The 24,185-nt window shown below is 35.9% G+C and overlaps 3 protein-coding genes across 3 annotated transcripts in view; all 3 read right to left on the bottom strand.

Moving 5' to 3' along the window:
• The window catches only part of LOC141342283 (hormone-sensitive lipase-like), a 44,479-nt gene extending 32,670 nt beyond the window's left edge, over positions 1 to 11,809 (bottom strand). Inside the window, exons 1-2 of the mRNA XM_073846703.1 lie at positions 11,714 to 11,809; positions 15 to 256 (exon numbers count right to left, since the gene is read on the bottom strand). Coding sequence (XP_073702804.1) covers positions 15 to 256; positions 11,714 to 11,801 — 330 coding nt within the window. The 5' untranslated portion in view covers positions 11,802 to 11,809. The remainder of the gene's footprint in view (positions 1 to 14; positions 257 to 11,713) is intronic.
• Positions 11,810 to 12,049: 240 nt separating this feature from the next.
• cd79a (CD79a molecule, immunoglobulin-associated alpha) lies at positions 12,050 to 16,246 on the bottom strand. The gene is made up of 5 exons (XM_073847653.1): positions 16,126 to 16,246; positions 15,096 to 15,440; positions 14,137 to 14,252; positions 13,957 to 14,016; positions 12,050 to 13,879 (listed from the first exon to the last, which is right to left on the bottom strand). Exons 1-5 carry the CDS (start codon positions 16,163 to 16,165, stop codon positions 13,763 to 13,765), a joined length of 678 nt encoding a protein of 225 aa, XP_073703754.1. The 5' UTR covers positions 16,166 to 16,246; the 3' UTR covers positions 12,050 to 13,762.
• Positions 16,247 to 22,150: 5,904 nt separating this feature from the next.
• The window catches only part of arhgef1 (Rho guanine nucleotide exchange factor (GEF) 1), a 41,614-nt gene continuing 39,579 nt past the window's right edge, over positions 22,151 to 24,185 (bottom strand). The window contains exon 31 of the mRNA XM_073847792.1: positions 22,151 to 23,519. The gene's annotated coding sequence lies outside the window, so the exon portion shown is untranslated. The remainder of the gene's footprint in view (positions 23,520 to 24,185) is intronic.

Here is a 24,185-nt window from a genome sequence, read left to right as displayed (position 1 = left end):
AGTCAGAAATGTACCTTAACAAGGGAGCGATATCCGTTGGCAGGAATATGAGGGTCAAAGTCAAAATGGTGGTAGATGGCAGCAAATCCAGAGATGACAGGCTCCAGGCTGCGGGCATGCTCCTGGATGGTGGTCATGGCATCCACAAGGCGCTGAGCTGTGTCCCCGACCTGGCCCTTTGTGGCCCCAGAGAAGAAGGCGGCATTTTCTTCACACACATCATACAAGGCAGTGAATACTGCCTTGGTGTCCATCACTAAAGGGGATCAGATGAGTTGAGGACAGAATAATTACTTCAAATTGGCACATACTCTGACACACCATAAAGCCAATATAAAGTGATTAACCTCAGGACAAAAGCCAAGCACTTGCGTAGGCTGTAGGTTATAAACAACACTATAAACATTTTATAGATCCATGAACTTGAAATGCTTCAGCCAAAGGTTTCTAGAGATGTTACGATGATTACTGTAAAATAAGACAAAAATACTGTTTAAAAAAATATATATTTTTTTACTAACATACTCAGTCTTACCACTATCACACATACAGTTGAAGTTAAAAGTTTACATACACCTTGCAGAATCTGCAAAATGTTAATTATTTAACCAAAATAAGAGGGATCATACAAAATGCATGTTATTTTTATTACTACCTAAATAAGATATTTTGCATAAAGTCACATATACACATATAGTCCACAAGAGAAAATAATAGTTGAATTTATATAAATGACCACATTGAAAACACAATGCATTAAGAGCTGGGGGGTGAAAACTTTTTGAATTTGACGATCAGGGTAAATGTAACTTATTTTGTCTTCTAGGAAACATGTAAGTATCTTCTGTCTGTTGTGGGACCTGAAGGGAAAGATTTTTTCTGAAGAACAGCGGGCAGTTTAACTGTTCAGGACAAACAAGGGACTCATGAACAACTATCACTAAACAAAAAAAAACAGCTGTGGATCATTCAGGTAACAACAGTATTAAGAATCAAGTGTATGTAAACTTTTGAACAGGGTCCGTTTTATAAATTCTATTATTTTATAAACTATTATTTTCTCTTGTGGACTATACAATAACATGCATTTTGTATGATCCCTCTTATTTTGGTAAAATAATTAAAATTTTGCAGATTCAGCAAGGTGTATGCAAACTGCACAACTATACAACCAACAGCCTCTATCTATCAGGACACATTACGATACCCTCTCATCTCAAAGATGCTGACTCTTAAGAAAACTGCTATTGCTTTACAGAAAAAGTCAAGAGCAAACTATATGGGACAGAAGCTGCAGACAATTTTACAAGACATGCTACTGAGTAAACAGTGACGGATGGCGTTTAGCCTGCTACTGTACAGTCATTCACACACTCATGCACATTTATCTGATCAGGATTGACATGCCAGATACAGAGACAATACAGGTGAGTAAGGTCTCTCAGTGACAAGATTATAACCAAGTAAATCTGTTGGACTCCATGACTGACCAGACAACTGAGAGAATCACAAGCAACTTCACTACAGCAGACAATAACAGGGATATCTGAACCCCAAACCAACCTTCAGCCTTTGTGTGTTCTCATGCAAAACCCCAAATGCAAGCAAATACATCTTGAGCACAATGTCTTAATGTAATGATTCATTGTGATAGAAAAATGTTTTATAAATAGCATAAAGGGTTTGTGCTTTTAATGTCATAATCCAAAGTGCTTACTTTGTCAATGCATTGAAAAGGTTACTACATCAAGAGAACATTTTGGTTAACAGGAAATACATTTGAAATATTATTTTAAGCTAAATTCCCCAGATACCCTCTTATCTGTTGCACATATGTGACCCTGGACCACAAAACCAGTCATAAGGTTAAATTTTACAAAACTGAGATGTATGCTTCATATGAAAGTTCAATAAATAAGCTTTCTATTGATATATGGTTTGTTAGGATAGGACAATATTTGGCCGAGATACATCTATATGAAAATCTGGAATCTGAGGGTGCAAAAAAATCTAAATACTGAGAAAATCACCTTTAAAGTTGTCCAAATTAAGTTCTTAACAATGCATATTACTAATCAAAAATTACATTTTGATATATTTATAGTAGGAATTTTGCAAAAAATCTTCATGGAACATGATCTTTACTTAATTTCCTAATGATTTTTGGCATAAAAGAAAAATCAATAATTTTGACCCATTCAATGTATTTTTGGCTATTGCTACAAATATTCCCCAGCGACTTAAGACTGGTTTTGTGGTCCAGGGTCACATATGGTTTTAAACCAGCTGTGTCCCTTTTTCATTCTGCCCTTTACCCCAGATAACCCCTCCCAACATTTGTCCAGTCATTCTGTTCTCAGACTTTCCAAACTGCCCTTTTTCCCCCCTGCCAAGATATCCCACGTTGCCTCTCTACCTCCCGCTTGTGACTGGCGGTGATCTCTTCCCCTCATTGGCAAAAACAAACAAGACGTCTTCCTCTCTCACTGAGGATTGTCCTCTATTCTCTTCCATTTTTGTACCCTGTCCTCATTGTTAAGGTTGTAGCCAGACCCTGAGAGATTAGTGTCCTAATCTGTGGATGGGAAAACAAGTATGTCACTGTGTCACCGTCATCTGCTCAACTGCTTTCATTGAGAGACAATAATCCAGCAACCAGTGTAAAATTACTCTTGAGACTTGGGATTTGAGAAATGACTTTCACTGCTATGCTGTGTTTCAGTTCAGAAGCAGATATTAAGGGTACTGACTAAATTAACCTCATGTGAATTATCTAAATCTTTCATTATGGAAACATGTGCAACAAGAGAACCTACCACCCAATCCCTTTACACAGCCAAAGACTCCCAGCACCAGTTTAACACAGGAAAACAAACACATGGACACCTGAAAACATTCCAAAGTTAAGAATTTTCACCTTTCATAAAAAAATCTTAACCTTCAATAATTCAAATTCAAGGTTCTTGACCAATTTTTGAAAGAAAACCCCTGACTAATCTATGCTGAAGGAGAAGTTCACTTCCAGAATGAGAATTTCCTGATAATTTACTCGCCCCCATTTCATCCAAGATGTTCATGTCTTTTTTCCTTCAGTCGCAAAGAAAGTTTTTTGAGGAAAACATTCCAGGATTTTTCTCCATATAAATGGACTTCAATGGTGGCCAAGGGGTTCAAGGTCCAAATTGCAGTTTTAATGCAGCTTCAAAGGGTTCTACATGATCCCAGCCGAGGAATAAGGGTCTTATTTAGCGAAACGATCGGTCTTAAAAAATAAAAATGTATATACTTTTTTTTAACCACAAATGCTCATCTTGCACTAGCTCTGCGATGCACATCTACGAATTTATGCATCACGCAATCATGTTGGAAAAGTCACCCTTTTTCTTTGGCTGTGATCATGTACAGCCTTTGCAATTTTGACTGTCAACCCATTGATCCCCATTGAAGTTCATTATATGGAGAAAAATCCTGGAATGTTTTCTTTAAAAACCTTAATTTCTTTTCAACTGAAGAAAGAAAGACATGAACATCTTGGATGACATGGGGGTGAGTAAATTATCAGGAAATGTTCCTTCTGGAAGTGAACTTCTCCTTTAAATCTAGTTTAAATAGAAGCTAGGCTCGATTATAACAGAAAATACATTTCAATTATTTGTAAAGCAAACAAAAAATGTTATAAGAAATCCTTGGGGTCGACCAATTATCAGCGTCGATATTAAGCTCTATTATGGTTATCGGTATCGTCATTTTCAAAACCGAATTGCAGATAAAATCAATTAAAAGCAGTTTGCAAAGTAGTAAAAAAGTAAAAAGTAGTTTGTCAGAGCCCTTGTTATTCTTAATTTTGACATTAATTTTCATTTGTTCACCAGACATACATTGGTTCAAAATATCGGCCTACTTGATGCAATAATCGGTATCGACATTGGTCCTGAAAAAAACATATCGGTCGACCCCTCTCTCTTACAATATAAATCTAAGGGCAATGTGGGGTGTGTTCCCCTCATAGATTTTATTGTAAGCCTGCAACTGTCACAGCACTACTGTATTAAAAATGAGTAATGTTGAAAGATTATAGTTGTTTTACTGAGAAAGCTATAATCGAAATTAGTAAACAAATTAAGTAAATTATTTAATGAACTTAACACTTATTACATTAAATATACATTACTGTTCAAATATTATTACAATTTAAAGGGGTCCTATTATGCTTTTTTCACTTTTTGAATTGTAGTCAGTGTGTGGTGCATATATTTGGGCATAAAAAACAAAACAAAGCGATATTTAGTTTTTTTTAAAAATCCCCTTTCAAAAACTACAATGAACTGCTCATTTGGACTACACAGCATTGTTTTCCAGATGTTGTAATGTCAGAAAGGTCATTAGAATATCATTCAAATAAATCCTGCCCACTGTAATTCAAATTGTTGGTGGGTGGGGAGGGATGATGTGGGAGGGTTAGCCTAAATTTAGCAATGTAGAATGGACAGCCGCTTCTGGGATGCTTCAGCGAGCCACAGGGCAGCTGGTATAAATGCAAGCATTGACTCAAGTGGTCGCGAACTGCTCCGATCACCGTGTCAGAGGCGCGCCGTTGACGCATGCGGTATAGAGGGTCGTAAGAATCACTTTAATCTAGCTTGCGCTAACAGTTGTACATGGTACTTGCTGCTTCAGGAAGGGGTTTGACAGGACTGAAACGCTGTCTAAGCTGTTTGCCAATTGCAATGCAGTGAGACTGCTAACCAATCACAACACATTTCGTTTTCAGAAGGCAGCCTTCATCAAACCCGGAACTAATCGAGCCATTTGTGCCAGGCTGGGGAGAAAGCTATTGTAACAATGTAAATTATGTGAAAAATAATACGTTTTTCGAACCACCAAGCATGAGAGCAAAATAAAAGGCTTTGTAAAAGAGCATAACAGGACCCCTTTAAAATAAAGTTTTGACATTTAAACTGTTTTCCTTTGATGGCATAGCTGCATTTTCAGCAGCTATTAGTTTTTGGTGTCACATGATAGTTCAGAAATAATGGTGTCAAATCGATTAAGTGCGATTAATCAAATCCAAAAAAAAAGTTTCTGTTTACATAATGTGTGTGTGTGAGTGTACTGCGTATATTTATATGTATATAAATACATACACATACATGATTATTTTTAAGAAACACATTTAATATGTATCTATATTTATATATAAATAGAACGCATATATAAATATAAAAAATATACATGTATGTGTGTATATTTATAAATTTACACAGTAAATACATATTATGTAAACACAAACTTTTATATTGGATGCGATTCATTGTAAATAATCAACTTGACAGCATAATTCAGAAATCATTCTAACTGACTGATTTGGCACTCAAAAAACATTTCATTACTATCAATTTTGAAAACAACTGTGCTGCTTATAATTTGTGTGGAAACCACAATACTTTTTTCTATTATTCTTTGTTGAATACAAAATTCAAATGAACAGCATTTATTTGATATCTTTTTGTACATTATGAATTATGCACAGAAGATGCTAAGTAGAACATTTATCATTCAACGGTCAATTGATTAATTATCAGTGTTCCAGCAAAACCACAATCCCACAGGAAAAATCCATCAAAGACTGAAAGAACCCAGCTAACGTCAGAAAACCAAAGCATACCTGATCTACTTTGAATGCAAACAAAGTATGTATCTACAGCCAAAGGGCTGGCCTAACCAGCTAAGATAAACTACCGCAAGGACACACCTGCTCTTTCAGTGACACTGCGTTAGAATATATAACTACAAGTTACCCATTATCCACAGCAGAGGAGCAACAACACACTTTTAAGGTACACAAGGGGGTAAAGCAGAGCTAAAGTGTGAGAATCTATAACCTAAAAACATGCAGAACAGAGCACATACACACACAAAAACACACAGGGACTGATCCCTGGAGAGTCTGAACGTTACCCTCTTCAGAACTCATGCTGGAGTCCTTGTGCGTCCTGTCCCTTCAACACCCGCACAGCCACGGAGCCAGAGATATAGAGACATAGGAAGGGGGAGGTAAACAAAAGGGAAGACAGTAAGATAGAGTGTTTCGATTGGATGCTCTCACTCGTGCTCCCTCCCACCCGGTCATCCCCACAGATCACAACGTCACATTCTGTCACTTTCTATTTCATCCTCTCTTCTTTTCTGTGAACTGTTCTTACTTTATTCTCATTCGTCTCATTCCCAGGAGAGCACAGCTTTGTTATTCTCTCCCATACCAACTGTCCCTCTGTTGTGGTGAGATGGCTTTTCACCCAGTGTACAATGAAAACAAATTACTCATTGCAACTTGGACACATGTGCCACACACACACAGTGTTTGCTGTTTAAAGGATCCAGGCTAACTGTGTTCTAGGACCAACTAGCCTCTACAAAGCCACAACTGCCTAAGTAACCTTTGTCTCTATTGGCTGTATCACCAGGGGCTGGCCAGTGAGTGACCTTCACCCTAACTGGACGAATTAAAACTGGCACCTCTCTTTGACACAAGAAGGTCCAGACAGAAACAAACAATGACCTCTGAAAAATTATTTTTATCATTGCTACAACAAAAGTGGTGCATTACACAGATGATTCAATTAGGTCATATGGCCATTGTATTAGGTCATATAGTGAGGCAGTAATACGTCACACTGTATAATAAATCAGTTGCTAAAATGCATTTCTGTTTAAATAAAAAAAACTACACAGTAAACAAAGTTGAGTATAAGTAACATTAATATTCACCTTCAATAACTAGGAGCGCACTAATATTGAAATGCTGTCTGATATAGAAAACTATTTTTAACCAATGGATCATATTTAAAAATAAATTACATGGAAAAATTGAACACTAAACATCAATTAACGCTTAAAATGTAAAGAATATTTAAGCACTAAAAATACTAAACATCAATTAATGCTGGAAATGAAAAATATACTTTATTGCATAAGAATGCATTTTAAATTAAGAAAAATTATTTATACCAAATATGAATTAAAAGTGTAAATAAATTGTTAATTCATTTACTGTCATATGGCAAAACAGTAATATGCATGTATAATAAATTAATATAATTACTATACTTTCATTCTATTAATAAAATGTAGGGACCTATAAAATCCTTTAAATTTTTTCCCAAATTCCGTTTTTTTTTTTTTCTGTTTAATTTTTCTTGATTCTGTTTTAATGGTTAAATAAAAAAATCGTAATAAAAAAATGTCTTATTAACTAACTTTTTAACAATTTAACAGCATTTTTTTCTCAAATTCAGTTTCATTTTTACCAAATTAAGTTAAACTGAACTTGTATTTTGACTGTTAGCTGTGAAGATCCTTAAAGTCCCCATGAAATCAAAATGAAAGTTTTTTGGCTTTTAATATGAATATATTAGCCTTAAGGTTGTCTATAAGCTAGTGTGCTTCAAAACAACGACAAAATTCACGTTTACAAGATATGGGCATTCAAAACATACAGTCTCGTCACTTCCGACAATTTGAATCAACGATTTTGATGACATCACCGTGCACTTCAGCTTCTCATCAAACGTTCTGTCAAATCAAATGCTCTCTGGAGTCCGTAGTGTCCCGCCCCCTACACTATAAATTGACACTAAATCTGCGGCTATGATGGGTCACTTGTTCACAGTGTAAGTGTTTTCTGTTTGGTGAATGGCATGTAGTGCGCAATGTAGGCGATAGAGAACGCTTCAGACAGTGTAAATGTGCTTTCCATTGGGGCAAATGAGGTCTGGTTTCACGTTGTGTCACGTGAACCTCGGCAGCGCACACAGTCTACTCCGGACTTGGCTCCGGTCCAGAGACACGATAGCACGGAGCAGATTATATGCGCAGTCGGCATGTATTAAACTACACAGCATCAGCAAAATTATGATCAATATTTTGTTTTAGTAAGAGTTTTATATTTAATCTATGGGGTCATTTATTAAGACTGTGGCTGTCATAAGCTTATAAATGCGTCTTTACCGAGCTCTGGCCGAAGCAAATATAAATGGAATGCTACTGGCTATTTAAATAAAGTGGGCTTCTTTTGAATAGCCAATAGCGTTACATTTATATCTGCTTGGGCCAGAGCCGTTGAGCTCGGTAAAGCGGCATTTGTAAGCTTATGGCCGCTAGAGACTGGCTGCAAAAGGAAGTCAATCCCATAGATGCCCCATGTTAAAATGCCTAACTTTACAGCAGAAAAAAAATATGTTTACAGCCTTGTACAAAAAGTGGTTTTGGTCTATATAGCTAATTTCACCCTTCATATCAACTGTGAGGGGGGTGAATTTTTTTATAACTCATCCATTTAAGTTATATTAAGCCTTAAAGTTCTGCATAATTAAGGGTGTGACCACTTGAGTGACAGGGGGTTTGCCACTGCTGTCACCACTGTCGCGCTATGTCAGCTCCACCTACGTCCCGCCTCTTTGCCCATTTTCGATTATCCAGGAATGACGCGCAATGAAGCGATTTCAAGATGGCGACGGCCGAATCCCGCCCACTATGAGCTTCAAAATCGCTCTTCAGAAACCTACGGGTGACGTCACGGACACTACGTCCATATTTTTTACAGTCTATGAAATTACCCCATAGATTCAATAGTGATCATAATCATGCTTAGGCTGTGTAGTTTAATGCGACCGTGCATATGATCCGCTCCGTAATATTGCGTCTCTGGACCGGAGCCAAGTCCGAAATAGACCGTGCGTGCTGCCGCAGTTTACTTGACACAACGTGAAACCAGACCTCATTTGCCCCAATGGAAAGCACATTTACACTGTCTGAATCGTTCTCTATCACCTACATTGCGATAGAGAAAACACTAACACTGTGAACAAGCGACTGATCTCAGTGCCAGCTTCAACGTCTATTTATAGTGTAGGGGGGCGGGACACGACGGACTCTAGAAAGCATTTGATTGGACAGAACGTTTGATGAGAAGCTGAAGTGCACGGTAATATCATCAAAATCGTTGGTTCATATTGGCGGAAGTGACGAGACTGTAAGTTTTGAATGCCTGTAAACGCAAAATTTGACGTTGTTTTGAAGCACACTAGCTTATAGATAAGCTTAAGGCTATTATATTTATACTAAAAGCCACAAAACTTTAATTTTGATTTCATGGGGACTTTAAGTTTCTGAGTGTAAATGACACAACAATAGTTTTTCTCAAAAGAAATTCAAAAAGGCTCATGAAGTGACTCTCAGAGCAGTTTTAGAGATTGTGTTCATGTATATTGAGGCAGCAGAGGAAAAAAAACACAGCTAGCGTCAACAGCAAAACACGTCTGCGTTATTCATTCACACAGAGACACACAGAACATGCAGGATTCACATTTAATAGTATTTTCGCAGCTTAATATTCAGACACTAGTCCATATTGTGTTTTGATTTAAGTGTACTGATCTACTTTTGATTTACTCATCCAACATTTTGCAAATTTCGTGACAAGTAATTTCCATTTTTATAAATGGATTCCGCAATTCTGTCCATGTTTTCTGCTTTGCAGAAATCATAGGGCCCTAAAAATTTTATCCTGACGAAATAATAACTACAACAATACAGTAAACAACACTGGCATTAGTTTAATTAGTTTAGCTTTAATAACTAGGGATGAACAATACATAAGTAATTATTTTTATTTTACAGATCATTAAATAAAATACAAATGTAAAAAATAAAATACAAACAAATCTATAAACACTAAAATGTGTACAAAGAGATTTATACAAAAAAAATAATTTAACAGTGTTAATAAATTATGTTAATTGTAGGCATTTTTTTTATCTTGCTAAGTGAGCGTTATATAACAGCAAAGGAAATCAATATGTAAAAATACGGGAAATAAATTATTAATAATTCAATATTGACTAATAGTAAACAAAATCTCTAAAAACATACTGATACACCCTGCATTCCTACAAATATTTCCTACCAAACTTAAAATTTGATTTGAAAATATATATATACATTATTAGTCTTTAGAGTGTATTAACTGTCTACTACTCACCTCCATACTTATTACAAACTTGAATGCACCTTTAATATTCCAAGTGAGTATACAGAAGAACTAATCTTATAGTCACTGAAAAACGAAATGATTTCTTCATACATTTTCAAATGCCAAATTATCTGTTGGAACAGAAAAAAAGTGGAAGATGAACGGAAATCAACAAGGGATGTGTTTAAATTGTCTCAGCTATAACTTAAATGCTCAACTTTCAAAAGAGAAGCATACTTTTGAAACAGCAATTAGAAATAATTAGAAATATTATGTTTTATTGTTGAATATAAATAATACACATAGAACAGGTTTGGTATAACTTGGATTTCCCAATATCCTCATGGGTCAAAGACCAAAGATTTCTACTAAGAATCTTTGTGAAGAATCTAAGAATCTTTCATTCTACATACGTATATCCAGGACAACATCCTTTATTAATTTGGCTGGCAATAAGGAACAATGGAAGGCCGCAAGCAGACCTTTGTCCCAGATTAGTTTGTCAATGTGGTAAAATCATCTCAACAGGAAAAGAAAAACAATACTCTGGCCCTGACATCAGTAAAGAATTTCCTCTCACTCTCATCCAAAACCTGACACCGACAAGTAAACAGCTTACCTACACTTAGAAAATCTGATATGGTCAATATATGAATGCACAGGACTACAGATATGTTCTTACTATTCTTCTGCACATCTGAGAACTCAGTTAAAATGGCTGAGTAAGGCATTTAAATGGAAAATCCTCACACTGATCCTCTGGACAAGGCAGGGGTCTAGATTGAAAACCTAAAACCAGGCAGCCAGTGACGTACTAGCCGTTGCAACACAGAACATGGGAACCATCTCAATAACAAAAGGCCAAAGTGGTTTGATAAGACTCAAAACAGTTGCTTCTAAATGAAGTCTAAAGCATACTGGTGTCAAGTCATTTGACTTACTCTTGTGCTGTTTTACAAAACCTTTCTTTTGTGGAGGATAAATGAAGATAATTTGGTAAAATCTCAGTGGGTTATTTTTTCTATCCATAAAATGGAAGTCAATGGTCACCGAAACGGTTGGGTTACCAACATTCTTCAAAGCACCCTTCCACAAAATTAATTCAAGTCATACAAGTTGGAACAACACAAGGGTGAGTAAAAATGACAGATTTTTTATTTTTGGGTGCACTATACCTTTAAGAGCATCTACACTTACTACAAACATCTTTACTGTGATTACAAGCTTAAAACAACAGAGACGTCAGTCGAGATCATTCATGAGTCAGGCATGCTAAAGCATATCCTGATGTATTACATCAAAGTTTATCTGTCTATCCTGTCTAAAACTGTCACCGCATTTTAAATAAAATGTCATCCTTAACTAGATGTCATAAATATGCAACACTACACTACAGGGTTGCAGTTATTCTAGCCGATGTATTGCATAACACAACATAGTTTAAATGTAATTAAAACCTGTTGTCAATCCTATGAGACATTTTAAAACCCACGTTTACTAGTAAGGAAATAACAATTCTCATACGATGTGCTACATTGTACCAGAATTACTGTACAGTAAGCGCTCGGGCTTTAATCTTCTGTTTGACACTTCTGGAACTGTCTAGCCGGGAGCGCGGATGTCATTTACAAGCGACAACTCGCCCCCTCAAAAACCGGTTATGTTTATTAAATGAGAATATACCTATTGGACCTTCTTTGTGTTTGGACGAGCGTCTTCTGTTGACTGCTTTTTCAAGAACACCGCTCCCAGACTTCTTTGCAGACGCCATCTTCCTCAAACACGAATGATTACCTCCCCCTCTGTTCTGTCTGGACTCTGGACATACCTTAGAGGCGGTCACGCCCACATCAAAATCCATAGCCAATAACGTGTCAGAGAATAATCAAAGCACCTATCACATTTTGTGCTCATTTCATAGTACTGTCAAAATGACACTCCTACAAAGTCAAAATACAATACAATATATGTCAGTTTCTCTAGTGTATTGTCATTTAAATTGCCAGTTTGAGTAGCCAGTGTATTTATTTATATATTTATTTATTTATAATCCTTTTCAGGACACATTTAAAATGTGACATTCGTCAAAATATCAACACAAAGCTGTTTTATACAGTTCATTCAAATCATTAGCAGATATGTTTGATTTAGCACTGCAAAACACAAACAAGCTCATCTTCAAACTAATAGAGAGGTGCAAAGACACTGACAGCAGGCTCATGAAATGGTGAAATTATTACTTAAAGGGATAGTTAAACAAAAAATGAAGATTCCGTCATTAATTACTCACCCTCATGTCGTTCCAAACCTGGACCTTGTTCATCTTCGAAACACAAATTAAGATATTTTTGATGAAATCCAAGAGCTTTCTGACCCTGCATAGACAGCAACGCAACTGCCTTTTGAAGATGTGTAAATCTGCCTAAATATCTTTTTTATTTTATTTAGTGCTGCCCTTCAGAAGCTACAGAAGATACTAACATGTTTCCTAGAAGACAAAATAAGTTAATTTTACCCTTATTTTCAAATTCCAAAAGTTTTCACCCCCCTTGTTTTCTTCTGAACCATCAGCGAGTGTTTGAACCTTCTGTAACAGTTGCATATCAAACTGAGTCAAAATCATACAGTCATTGTTGGAAAAGGTTCAAATACACAAAAATGCAAAGAATTTGTGGCACCTGAAGGATCTTTCTGAAAAACAGCAACCAGTTCAGGAAAAACGGGGACTTATGAACAACTATCACCAAACACACAGCTTTTAATCATTCTGGTAACAACAGCATATTAAAAATCAAGTATATGTAAACTTTTCAAAAGGGTCTTTTTTATAAATTCAACTAACATTTTCTCTTGTATACTATATGTAAACATCTTTTATGTGAAATATCTTATTCAGGTCAGTACTAAATAAACAATAACATGCATTTTGTATGATCCCTGTTATTTTGGTCAAATTAACATTTTGCAAATTCTGCAAGGTGTATGTAAACTTTTGACTTCAATTGTATACAGTAGTCAACATTTGAAGTGACTCAAAACCTTTTATCAAAGTTGTCCTTAAATCAAAATAATACCTGTTCTTGTCTTAGGACAAGTCTGATGAACTTTTTTGATCCACTGAAAATGTTGACTACTGTATATCTGTTGGTACAGCATGTGCCACATTACTAAACTTGTGTCATCGTTTTCAAAAGGCTCTGTTTTCACCATCCACAGGACAACGTCAAATTTATCCACTTTCAACAGTCAAAAACGCCATCTCAATGTGGACGGAAGGCCAAGATGGAGAGAAAAAGATGTGTTTTCAAACGAAAACATATTAGTCTGGGCAAGGCCTGACATGGAATAGAAGAAATTGTTAAATAAGGTAACTATTTTTATTGTCTTTGTGCGCAAAAGGTATTCTCATAGCTTCATAACATTATGATTGAACCACTGATATCACATGGACTATTTTAACAATATCCTTACTACCTTTCTGAGCCTTAAACGTGGTAGTTGCGTTGCTGTTTATGCAGGGTCAGAAAGCTCTCGGACTTCATCAAAAATATCTTAATTTGTGTTCTGAAGAAGTCTTTTTGTAAGGTCATGAGGATGAGTAATTAATGACAGAATTTTCATTTTTGGGTGAACTATCCCTTTAAAGAATATCTCAAAAATTACACAGAGTTCTTCTCTTTTATCTTTCTTGGTAACTTATAATGGTTCCTTTCCTTAATTCTCCAGCGCCAACTATGGCTTCTCCAGCTGAATGTCTTCTTCACAGATGCCCACATCCTGATAGGGACCTTGCTGACTGGTGCGTTGAATTTGATGATAAGTTGCACTGCAGTCGTCCAGGTTTAGACCCTGTTGAGAGATATGTGAAGGCCACTTTCGTGAACACGCAGCATGTTAATAAGAAAATATAGTGGGAATAGACATACCTCATAGATATTCTCCTCCTCCCTTCCTTTCTTCCTCTCCAGCTGATTCAACCTCTTTGACTAGAGAATAAAATTGAACATCTATCATCATCACGAAATCACTTTCTTTATTTATTTGTTGGTTTAATGTTGTGTGTGGTGCACATTTCTTTTTCACATTATACAATCAGTGTGTCTGACCTTACAGAGGAGCATCATGCCAGGGAGCAACACACACAGCAGCAGCAACACCCCTTCTGCTGTGATGATGCTGTTCTTCACACTCTCGCTGAGGTTCAACGTCTTCTGCAAAGTTTCTAATTAAAGAGAAGGTCTTAACTGTGGAAGACTTTTCAGAATTTACAAGTAGATTAAATTGATCATGGAACATTGTCTTTGAAAAATAGTATTACAAAAATAGAGGCACAAGAGCTGACATTTTCACTTCCTCTTACAATAAAAATTGCATTTGTGTATTTAAAAAGAGTTAAGTAACACAAACTTAGCATGAATGAGAGGAATTTGGTTTTATGTCACTGAATAGGTTATTTGTGCTTGCCTAACTCAGCCAATTGAATGATTTGTGGGGATTATTGCACAATGCAACCTCTTATGAGAGCCTGAATGCTTGCATTGTTATGTTTGTGACTTTCATATTTATGTAATGAAGAATAAATAGTTAGACAGTGGGCCTACATTAGATTATGTATTACTTTAAAATGCATAATTACAAGTTGTATCCACAGTATTTATTATAGACTACTGTTCGAAATTGAAATCAGTAAGATTTTTGTTTTTTTTTAAGATAATACTTTTGTCAATGGCTGCATTTAATTAACCAACAGTGACAGTAAAGAAAATCTATTTATTTATTATTTCTAATAAATGATGCTCCTTTGAACTTTCTATTAATCAAAGAATCCTGCTTTAGCATCACAGGAATTGATTACATTTTTAAAATATATTAAAACAAAGCTGCCATTACAAAATCTAATAATATTTCACAATATTACTCTTTTTGCTGCATTTTTTGATCAAATAAATGCAATCCTGGTAAACAAAAGAAACTTCTTTTATAAACAACTACAACAAAAAAATTAATAGTGGTGTATATTATCTGAAAATGAAGTATACTTAAACGTAGCTGTGGCATGACTCACTGTATACTTGAAGGAAGGTACCATGGGTAAAGATTTGAATTGAGGTATGATTCAGTTTACACTGGTACAAGCCGGTATCATTGAGTTGGACATCCTTTAAATTCAGAGAATAGCATGTGATTCCATCATTCATTTCTCTTCGCTTGTTCATCTCCTCTTTGGACAGATTTACTAAAGTGGGCTTTGTGGTACCGTTGATGGTGGGAACATTCTTGATCCAGGTGACTTGGGGTTTCTTATTCCAGCGGTAGCAGCATTTGATGGTGACATCATGGGAGAGAGCCACACGCACCAATGGCTTATCCGCCTCCAGTTTTAGCTCATCTTGACCAGCGTTGCAAACAGCTTATGCAAAGCACAATAAAAAAAAAAGCCATATAATAATATGCTCTAATTTTGGGTGGCACAATAGCAGAACAAAGTATTTGAGTGTAAAACCGTCCACAGTGTATATATGTGATTAAAACACTCTAATGTTAAAGCAACTTAACATTTAGTTTTAATTTCCCCCCAAAGGGCATTAATTTCAATCCACATGATATCAGCATGTTTAAATCTATTAGTTAAACCATACACTTCCCACCCACAAAATGCTGATAAGACTTGTTATGTGAAAAGCTCCTCAATACAGTGTCAAATGAAATAAATTAAACCCTTAAAACTGTAAGTCACACTGAAAAAGACAAAGATGTAAAAACCGGTGAAACATCTAGACTGGTAGCAATAAGATGCAAATTGAAACATCTGCTCTGAGAGGAAATCAGCTTCACTGAAGCACAACACAGACGTGCAGATGTACTTTGTGTACTTCTTTCTTTTCTTTTGTAGGAGATGTAGAGTTTATTTCTGAATTTGAAATGGTATGCTTTCGAAAAACTACATTCAAAATTTCTTTCTTTATATATTTTTGTGCTCAAAGAGAGCTTGACTTTAAAAACAGATAATCGTAATGAACACTTAACAAATATGAACATTTTACATTAAAGCCAACGTTACATACACATAATATGAAATAAATGTTAATGCTTACCTGCTAAGAAACACAAAACAATCACCAGTTTGAATGCCATTTTCTATAATAAACTTGATAAACCCTCTCTCTCAAAAAAAAACTCTTGCTGCTCATCAGTAAAAGTGCCGTTCAAGTGCTTGTCTCTTCCTGTATCATCTATACCCACCCATTCTTCTATTTCAGTTTGTGGTAAACTCACGCAAATACAGGGGGTGGACCAAATAATGTGAACTCCAGGCAATATTTTATTATTATGATGTTTAATTTGCCTTTTAAACTGCTTCCAACTTTCTATTTATACAACTTTTGAATAGTTTATCAAATTGACTAAACTGGCTGGGACGCTCCAATTTTAAACTCCCCCCATTTTAGCATTGGTTTCTGATTAAAACAGCTCCTTCACATATATTGGCTTTGTAATATGGTTGTTCTTAAAACACAAAACATTTGAGGTAAGGTAGATGCTCAGGCTAGAAGGTTACCATGATTTGTCATTTTTGGAAATTGTGACAACTTACCCATTGTACTCAACCTTTGTACTAAACACAAAGGTAACACTTTTACGTATAATGTATTATTAATTTAATCATAATGTGCTGTATACTGCATCATATCTTTTCATAAACAATTGCAGCCAAACTTAAAATGCATTATATTTGCAGATTTTTGTTACATCTGAAATTGTCTGTTTGTCATGCATTTTAATCCACTTTCCATAATGTGTTCGGTGACCATATTTTTGCAATTTTCCAAAAAGAGGAACAGAGGGGTGGGGGGGGGGGGGGTTAACATATCTCATATCAAAACTCAAAATATATCATTTACATACCTAAACTAGCTACATATTTTACAATCACCGTTATGCACACTGATAATAAACACAGCTAAAAAGCTTCCTACCACAGTGGCCATCCTTCACAAAACATATCTACCACAGTTTCATCACAGGGTGGAGTGAATGTTTCAATACAAGCATTTCAGTCAAATGTCATTTATGCAATATTTTAAACCCGCTGAAAATCAACCAGACGCAACAGTTTAAAATCACCCCAATTCCGTTGAAAAAAATGCGGATTTGGCAACCCTGCATCCAACACGAGCTGCATCCAAACCGATTTAAATACAAGGCTACTAATTTAGCCTTGCCTAAAATAAAATCTATAGACATAAAACACTTTCACAATATTAATTTAAACATTTAACCTAGATAAATGTGCGCTGTTATACGCATATCCAACCGTCTGTGCGGAGAGTAGAAGCTAAAACGCGCTTTGCAGGACATGGAAGCGCCAGCGCAACCACTTGCATTTTTTTCTTAATAACAGTGGAAACCTAAAATACACCATCATTTTTGCTCATAAAGGTTAGAGTAATAGATCATTTGGAACTGCAAAAGGTCTACTTTTATTTGTGTGCACTCACAATATGAACAAAATGTTATCTTTTGTAAAATAGCTAAAGAAAACGTCTTGTGTCTTGAGGAGGCGTGCTTCAAAAAAATACCCGAAACTCAGCTAATATTTGCCTTACAGACATGATAAATGTATCTATAGAATGTTTTCATTTACTAAAACAAAAGAATGTAATAAAATTGTTACATTGCGTAAAGTCAATGTAAAAATTCTGCCCCTAAAAAAAAGTCTGTGGCCTCAACACCATGTTTTATTGTGATTTTTTTTTACTCTGATTGATCGATTTCATGAGACAACATGTTTATTAATTTTTTTTAACATGCATTCAAATATTTTTCATGTTTATTTCGTGCTGCAAATACTAAAAAGGAAAAGATCATTGATTTACAGGCCCTTGCGAAATTATTCATACCCCTTCATTTTTTTCACATTTTGTTATGTTGCTGCCTTATGTTAAACTACTTTAAATTACTTTTTTCCCCCACATCTATCTACACTCCCTACTCCATAATGGCAAAGCAAAAAATAGGTTTTTAACATTTGTGCAAATTTATTAAAAATAAAAAACTGAAAAGATCCCATTGCATAAGTATTCACACCCTTTTCTGGGACACTCGAAATTTAGCTCAGGAGCATTCATATTGCTTCTAGATGTTACTACACTTCGAGTGGAGTTAAACTGTAGCAAATTCATTTGAATGAGTATGATTTAGAAAGGCACACACCTCTCAGAAAAGGTCTAACAGCTGAAAATGCATATCAGAGCAAAAACCAAGTCCTGAGGTCAAGATAACTGCCTGTAGACCTCAGTGACAGACTTGTGTTAAGGCAATGATCTAGGGAAGAGTTCAGAAAAAAATCTGCTGCATTGAAGGTTCACAGAAGCATTATCCATAATGGAAGACGATTGGAACAACTAGGACTCTAGAAAATGTCTACCAGCCCCCATCCAAGCTGACAGAGCTTGAGAGGTGAAAAGGTGAGGCAAAGAATGGCAGATAATTGCCAAATGCAGATGTTCAAAGCTTGTCACATCATACCCAAAAAGACTTGAGGCTGTAAAGGTGCTTCAACTATGTACTGAGTTAAGGGTATGAATACTTATGCAATGTATTTATTTCAGTGTTTTATTTTTAATAAATTTGTAAAATTTGCAAATCTGTTTTTTGCTTTGTCATTATTATGGTGTATGGGGTGTAAATATTATTTCCAAGCATTTATACCATAAATAAAACAGCTTGTGAATACTCATGAAGCGTTATGTACTTAAATGGGTCATCGGATGCAAAACTAACTTTTACATGTTGTTTGAACATTAATGTGTCTTGGCAGTTTTGTGTATACAACCACCCTACAACGATTTTTTTATTTTTTTTAATCTTTAAAAGTAATATCCCGTTTTTAAAATCAGGTCATTCTCAGCTTCTTGTCGGTGTGACGAAACACATTTGACTGACATGAGCGTCTTACCTTAGACCCGCCCTCACCGAGCTGAAACAGTCCGAATACGATCGCCATTTTGTGACTTAGGTGCAGGGGAAGACTCTAATTGAACGATTGAGGTGTTTCTGTTGTTGGATGTAATAATGAACATAGCAGTAGTCATATACTCCCGACATCTGAGCCGCTTAAGAGGCAGAGGACAACATTACTTTCGTTTTTAAATCGCCGATCCTGATCTATGCATCTATGTTCGAGTGAATCATTCGTGATGCAGCTTCACACACAGCAGAAGTGAGTATAAGGGGCTTTTATGCATCTTTGCAAATGGCCTTTCTTAATAATGTTCTTGTTGGAAAGTTTCGCCGATAAACAGCTAAATGCGGCTAAACTCGGCTAAAGTAAACATTACGGCTCATAATCCCACATCAGAGAGGGGCGGGGCGGGGCGAGCAGAGCTCATTTGCATTTAAAGGACCCATGCAATAAAATGAGCTTATATTTTGCAGAGCTGAATTTGACAAGGTAAAAGGGTGTTTTTTTACACTACTATTGAGAATTTTTAACCCCAAGTATATTATAGACTTTTCATTAAGACCCTGAAGAATCATATGAATTTGTGGAAAACGGGCATCCAATGACCCCTTTAAGAAAAATCAACAAGTTAACAGAGTTGGAGGCCATAATGATTGGGGGCTCGTACAAATTTTTTGCATATGGGCCCGGGGCTGACTTGCTATACCACTGCACCCATATATTACCCAAACAGATTCAGGAGCATGCTGTGCGGTGTCGCACAACTCCCGTCTTTTTACCTAAAATAAAATTGCCTCGATCATGGACGTGTAAATCCACTACAGAGCGTCAGGTGGTGATGCGACCATGACAGAAAGCAACGGCCTGTTGTCAGTTATTCCTTACTCAGCGCAGAAGTAAGGCTATAGGTAAGACTTCTGATTCATTATCCCTAATAGGGAAATAACGAGAAGAATAACAACGTGCTGAATTGGTAAAACTGTTTGCTGTGTGCTTTCAATTAAGATAATACATTAAAATAATAAGGTAAGACACACCAATTTGCAATATCAAGTAGCAAACCGAGCTAAAAATAGCAGGACACAGATGAGACCGGAATCCTGACTCATACAACTTACAAATAGCAGCGCCTGTTTTTACGGAAAAAGGTGGATTACTGGTTACAGTTATTCATGAGTCCATTATTAATTACATAATTAATGTTAATACTTTAATAACTCATTAAATATAAAGGCTTTGAGTAACTGATACTACACTGACATACAATGATTATGAGACGTAATGTTTACTTTAGCCACATTTAGTAGCATTTAACTGCGTTTAGCCACATTTAGCGGCGAAACTTGCCAACAAGCACATTATTAAGATAGGCCATTCACAAAGGTGCATAAAAAACCTTTATACTCACTTCTGCTGTGGGTGAAGCTGTGTCAGGAACGATTTGCACGAACATAGAGACATATATCGATCGGGATCGGCGTTTTGCTTTTAAAACCAAAAGTAACATTTTCCTCTACATCTTCAGTAAATGACGACAGCTGTGTTCATCATTACATCCTCCAACAACAGAACACCTCAATCGGAGACATTCTTGTTTGCACCTGAGTCGACACAATGACGGTCGGAGTCGGGCTGTTTCAGCTCTGTGAGAGCTGGTCTAAGGTAAGGTGCTCATGTCAATCTACTATCGTGGGAGCGGCCTCTACCGTTGCTGTCACACCGACAAGAAGCTGAGAATGACCTGATTTTAAAAAGGGGATATTACTTTTAAAGATTAAAAAAATATTACTGGGTGGATTTTTATAATTGTAGGGTGGTTGTGTACACAAACTACCAACACACATTAATGTTCAAACAACATGTAAAAGTTAGTTTTGCATCCTTTGACCCCTTTAATATCAACCGATTTCAGCTGAAAATAAGGACAATAAAAACTCAAGTCAATTTTGATCATTTATTTTAAAAAACCAAAAAGAAAAAATAATAATAAAAAAAAAACGTACCTAAATTTTGATGTATCTTACATACAAAATCAAAGCCCAAATACACAGAATAGTCCTTGCATAATCAGTTATATAGACAGACAGCAATGGAATGCCTGCAATGAGTGGACTCCTGTACACAGAATTACATAAAAAGACAGTCATGGATTGCAGAGGGTTTAAAAGATCTAACAAAGAGCACTGAGTGCTAAGCACTCAGCCATTTTAAGAACAACAAATGAGTGGAACTGCTATAATTTGGCGGGTCTGGAGCAAAATTTCAGATTAATATTTAACACTGAACATCTCAAAAAGGCTTGTCAGCTGGACTAAACGAGCCCTTTAAAAATAAAAACAAACCCAATCTGCACAAGGCACCCTATAAATACATTTAAACATACAGATATATCACTATGTATATGTATATGTGGCAGATAAACATGAAACGTTTAAGAAATGAGAGAGAATGAAACCACACCCAAAACCCTGTCTTATCAATTATCAAGAGAAACATCCATGGCTCAATTTGAAAGAGACTTTCTAATCGAATTTAAATTGTGGTAAAAGTAAAGCTTTTTATAGTTGTTCGGGTTAAGGGTGCACTTTGTCTCTCTCAGTGCTTTTTTTTATAATAGCAATGCATAGTATGATAATTACATAATTTTCCAAGTAAAAATAACAGTAAAAGGAAATGAAATGAATAATCCACCCATTCAAGCAATCATGAATGCAAAAAATAATAATTGTGCAAAAGGACTATAAGAAAGTGAAGTAGGTAGAAGAGATCTTGCACCATTATAGTTTCATTATCAAACTTTAAACATTGTTTGCTACTTCTAAAAGTTAAAAACTAAATATAAAAATGAACAAAAGGTCTGATTGACATGTACTAAGGACCAACACTGCTGGGCAGAATCCAAGACCTCTGGCAAATTGTTCTGGTAAACCATTTTGTAGGTAGTCAGCTAGGAAAACAGCAGGAAAAGGAACAAGGGCCTTCAACACAGCTACAACTTAAAATTGAAAATTGAATATAAATCACACTATGTAACAAATAAGGTAAAATAAGGCATGATTTGAAAATCAGTCGAGGGTTTAAAAAAAAAAAAAAAAACCTGTTGCAGTAGCATCATGAATACATGAAAATAATTACAGTACTGCTGAGAAAACTCCTCTTACATAGGATTATAAACCACTCCGTTCACTTTACCATTTCACGGGTTGATTCAGCAGGCCAAGGCGAACACTCAAGAGTTAGAAGTCATTCTAATTTACAGCTAATCTCCCCATCCAAGGCAAAAGTGTTTTCATCATTTCTTTGGTCCTGCTTATAATGAAAACTCCCTAAAATAAAACAAACTAACAATAAAACGACATAATTACAAGCAATTAGAGAAAAAAACTGCGTAGAGTAACTAAAACATAAAGGACAACATCTAAACTATCTAAAATGACTGATGCCTTTTACAGGCACAGAAACAGAATTTGCATAGTGCACACAAATAGGCAATGTGTGATGATTATCATAAGACCTGCGTCGACCTATCAGAGTACAATCTGCAACACCTGGGTTTGAGAACGCTTTACATTTTGCATGCTTTGCGTTATAACGGCACTGGTGTGTGGATGTACCTGCAAGCTGGTCATTCAAAACGTTATGTAATATGTGCATATTACCTCACACCTGCAATGTCAAACCCTGACGACATCTTTCGAGATCAACGCTTGCCTTGTTTTCACTTCAGAGGGGTTAGGTATAAAGCGAACCCACTTTCTTCAAACCTTCTCTCTACTTTCTTTGCTCATCCATCTGCTGATCCAACTTAGCAGTTCTTTTCTCACTCACAGCAACAAAAGAAGAACAAAAACCGGGATTTAAAAAAAAGTCCATGCTTTTACTCTCATTTTTACAAAATTTTGGCCAATGCATGCTCAATACTCTGCTAAAAAATCGACTAATATCCTTTTGAATATCTATTATTTTAAAAAAAAATCTAATAATATAGTATGGTAATAATTATTAGGATGATGATCTTGAAATGTGAACAAAAAATACCTTATTGAAAACCTGACTAAGGAGTACAATCTGAGAAGCAGGCTTCATATGCATCAGACTGCATTCACAAAGATGCAACTCTACTTTTTTATGAATATAGATAGTCTTTTGGTACTTTTACTTTTGACATGCTTAGGTTTCTCGTTGTGTGTGTGCGCGCATGTTTGTGTTACAGTGCTTTGACATGCACTCGTAGCATTTCGCTCTATCGCTCTAGGTGTTGCACATTTCTTTGGCATCTTTTGGTGTCTCTCCACAGAAACACATACGCACTCATTCAAAGTCAAGGATCATTATCACTTCATCACTTCATGAACACCCACTTCATTTCATTTCTCAGTGGCATGGAAAGTGCTGGAGGCCTGCTGACAATCTTCTGAAAGGAAAGTTGAGAAGAGCGAAGAGATAGAACAGGAACATTCAGGCAGAATTAGTCAATCAGCGAATCCCTCGAAAGCAAGTCTCGAGTCCAGCACATACAGTGATCTGAGGACAAAGAAGACCAATGATAAAAAGTGAATTGCTATATTTATATCTTTAATTATATATTTTATATCTGTAAGAGCTTTCATCTTCAGAACACAAATTAAGATATTTTTGATGAAATCTGAGAGCTTTCGGACCCTGCATAGACAGCAATGCAACTACCACGTTCAAGGCCCAGAAAGGTAATTTTATGAAGCCATTTCAAAGTGAAGCACAGGCATCGTTTAGGCGGTCAGCTCAGGATCCGGTGTTTTCTGTGCCTCAGAACGGCTCAGTTCACATTGAATGCAGTGAGCTTGTTTATTGCATGTGCTGTGAGTTTAGCGTGCATTTGGGAATGCAACGGCCACCAGTTATGCTTTATTTTCGCGGCAGATGATTACAGTATTTCACTAGATTTGTAGTGAGACACGTTTTTGTAAGCCTTTTTTTACTGAAGCTGGAGTTTTCCATCAAAATAAAAGCTTAAAAGTGAAGTATGAATTGCTGACAGCTAGTGGTTTAAATGGGTTACTGCAGTCCAAATTCAAAATATCTTTTTTTAAGTGTAGAAATCTACCTACTTTAAGTAGGCCTACTGTAGTGTAAAGCAAAAATAGTATACCTATAAAATATACATTTTCATTTATTTACACTGCAACTGATTTACAATATATGGCCATCACT

Source organism: Garra rufa, chromosome 9 (assembly GCF_049309525.1).
Source record: "Garra rufa chromosome 9, GarRuf1.0, whole genome shotgun sequence".
Lineage (NCBI taxonomy): Eukaryota > Metazoa > Chordata > Actinopteri > Cypriniformes > Cyprinidae > Garra > Garra rufa.
The sequence above is the reverse complement of the archived record's forward strand: the minus strand, read 5'-3'. Positions and strand labels throughout refer to the sequence as shown.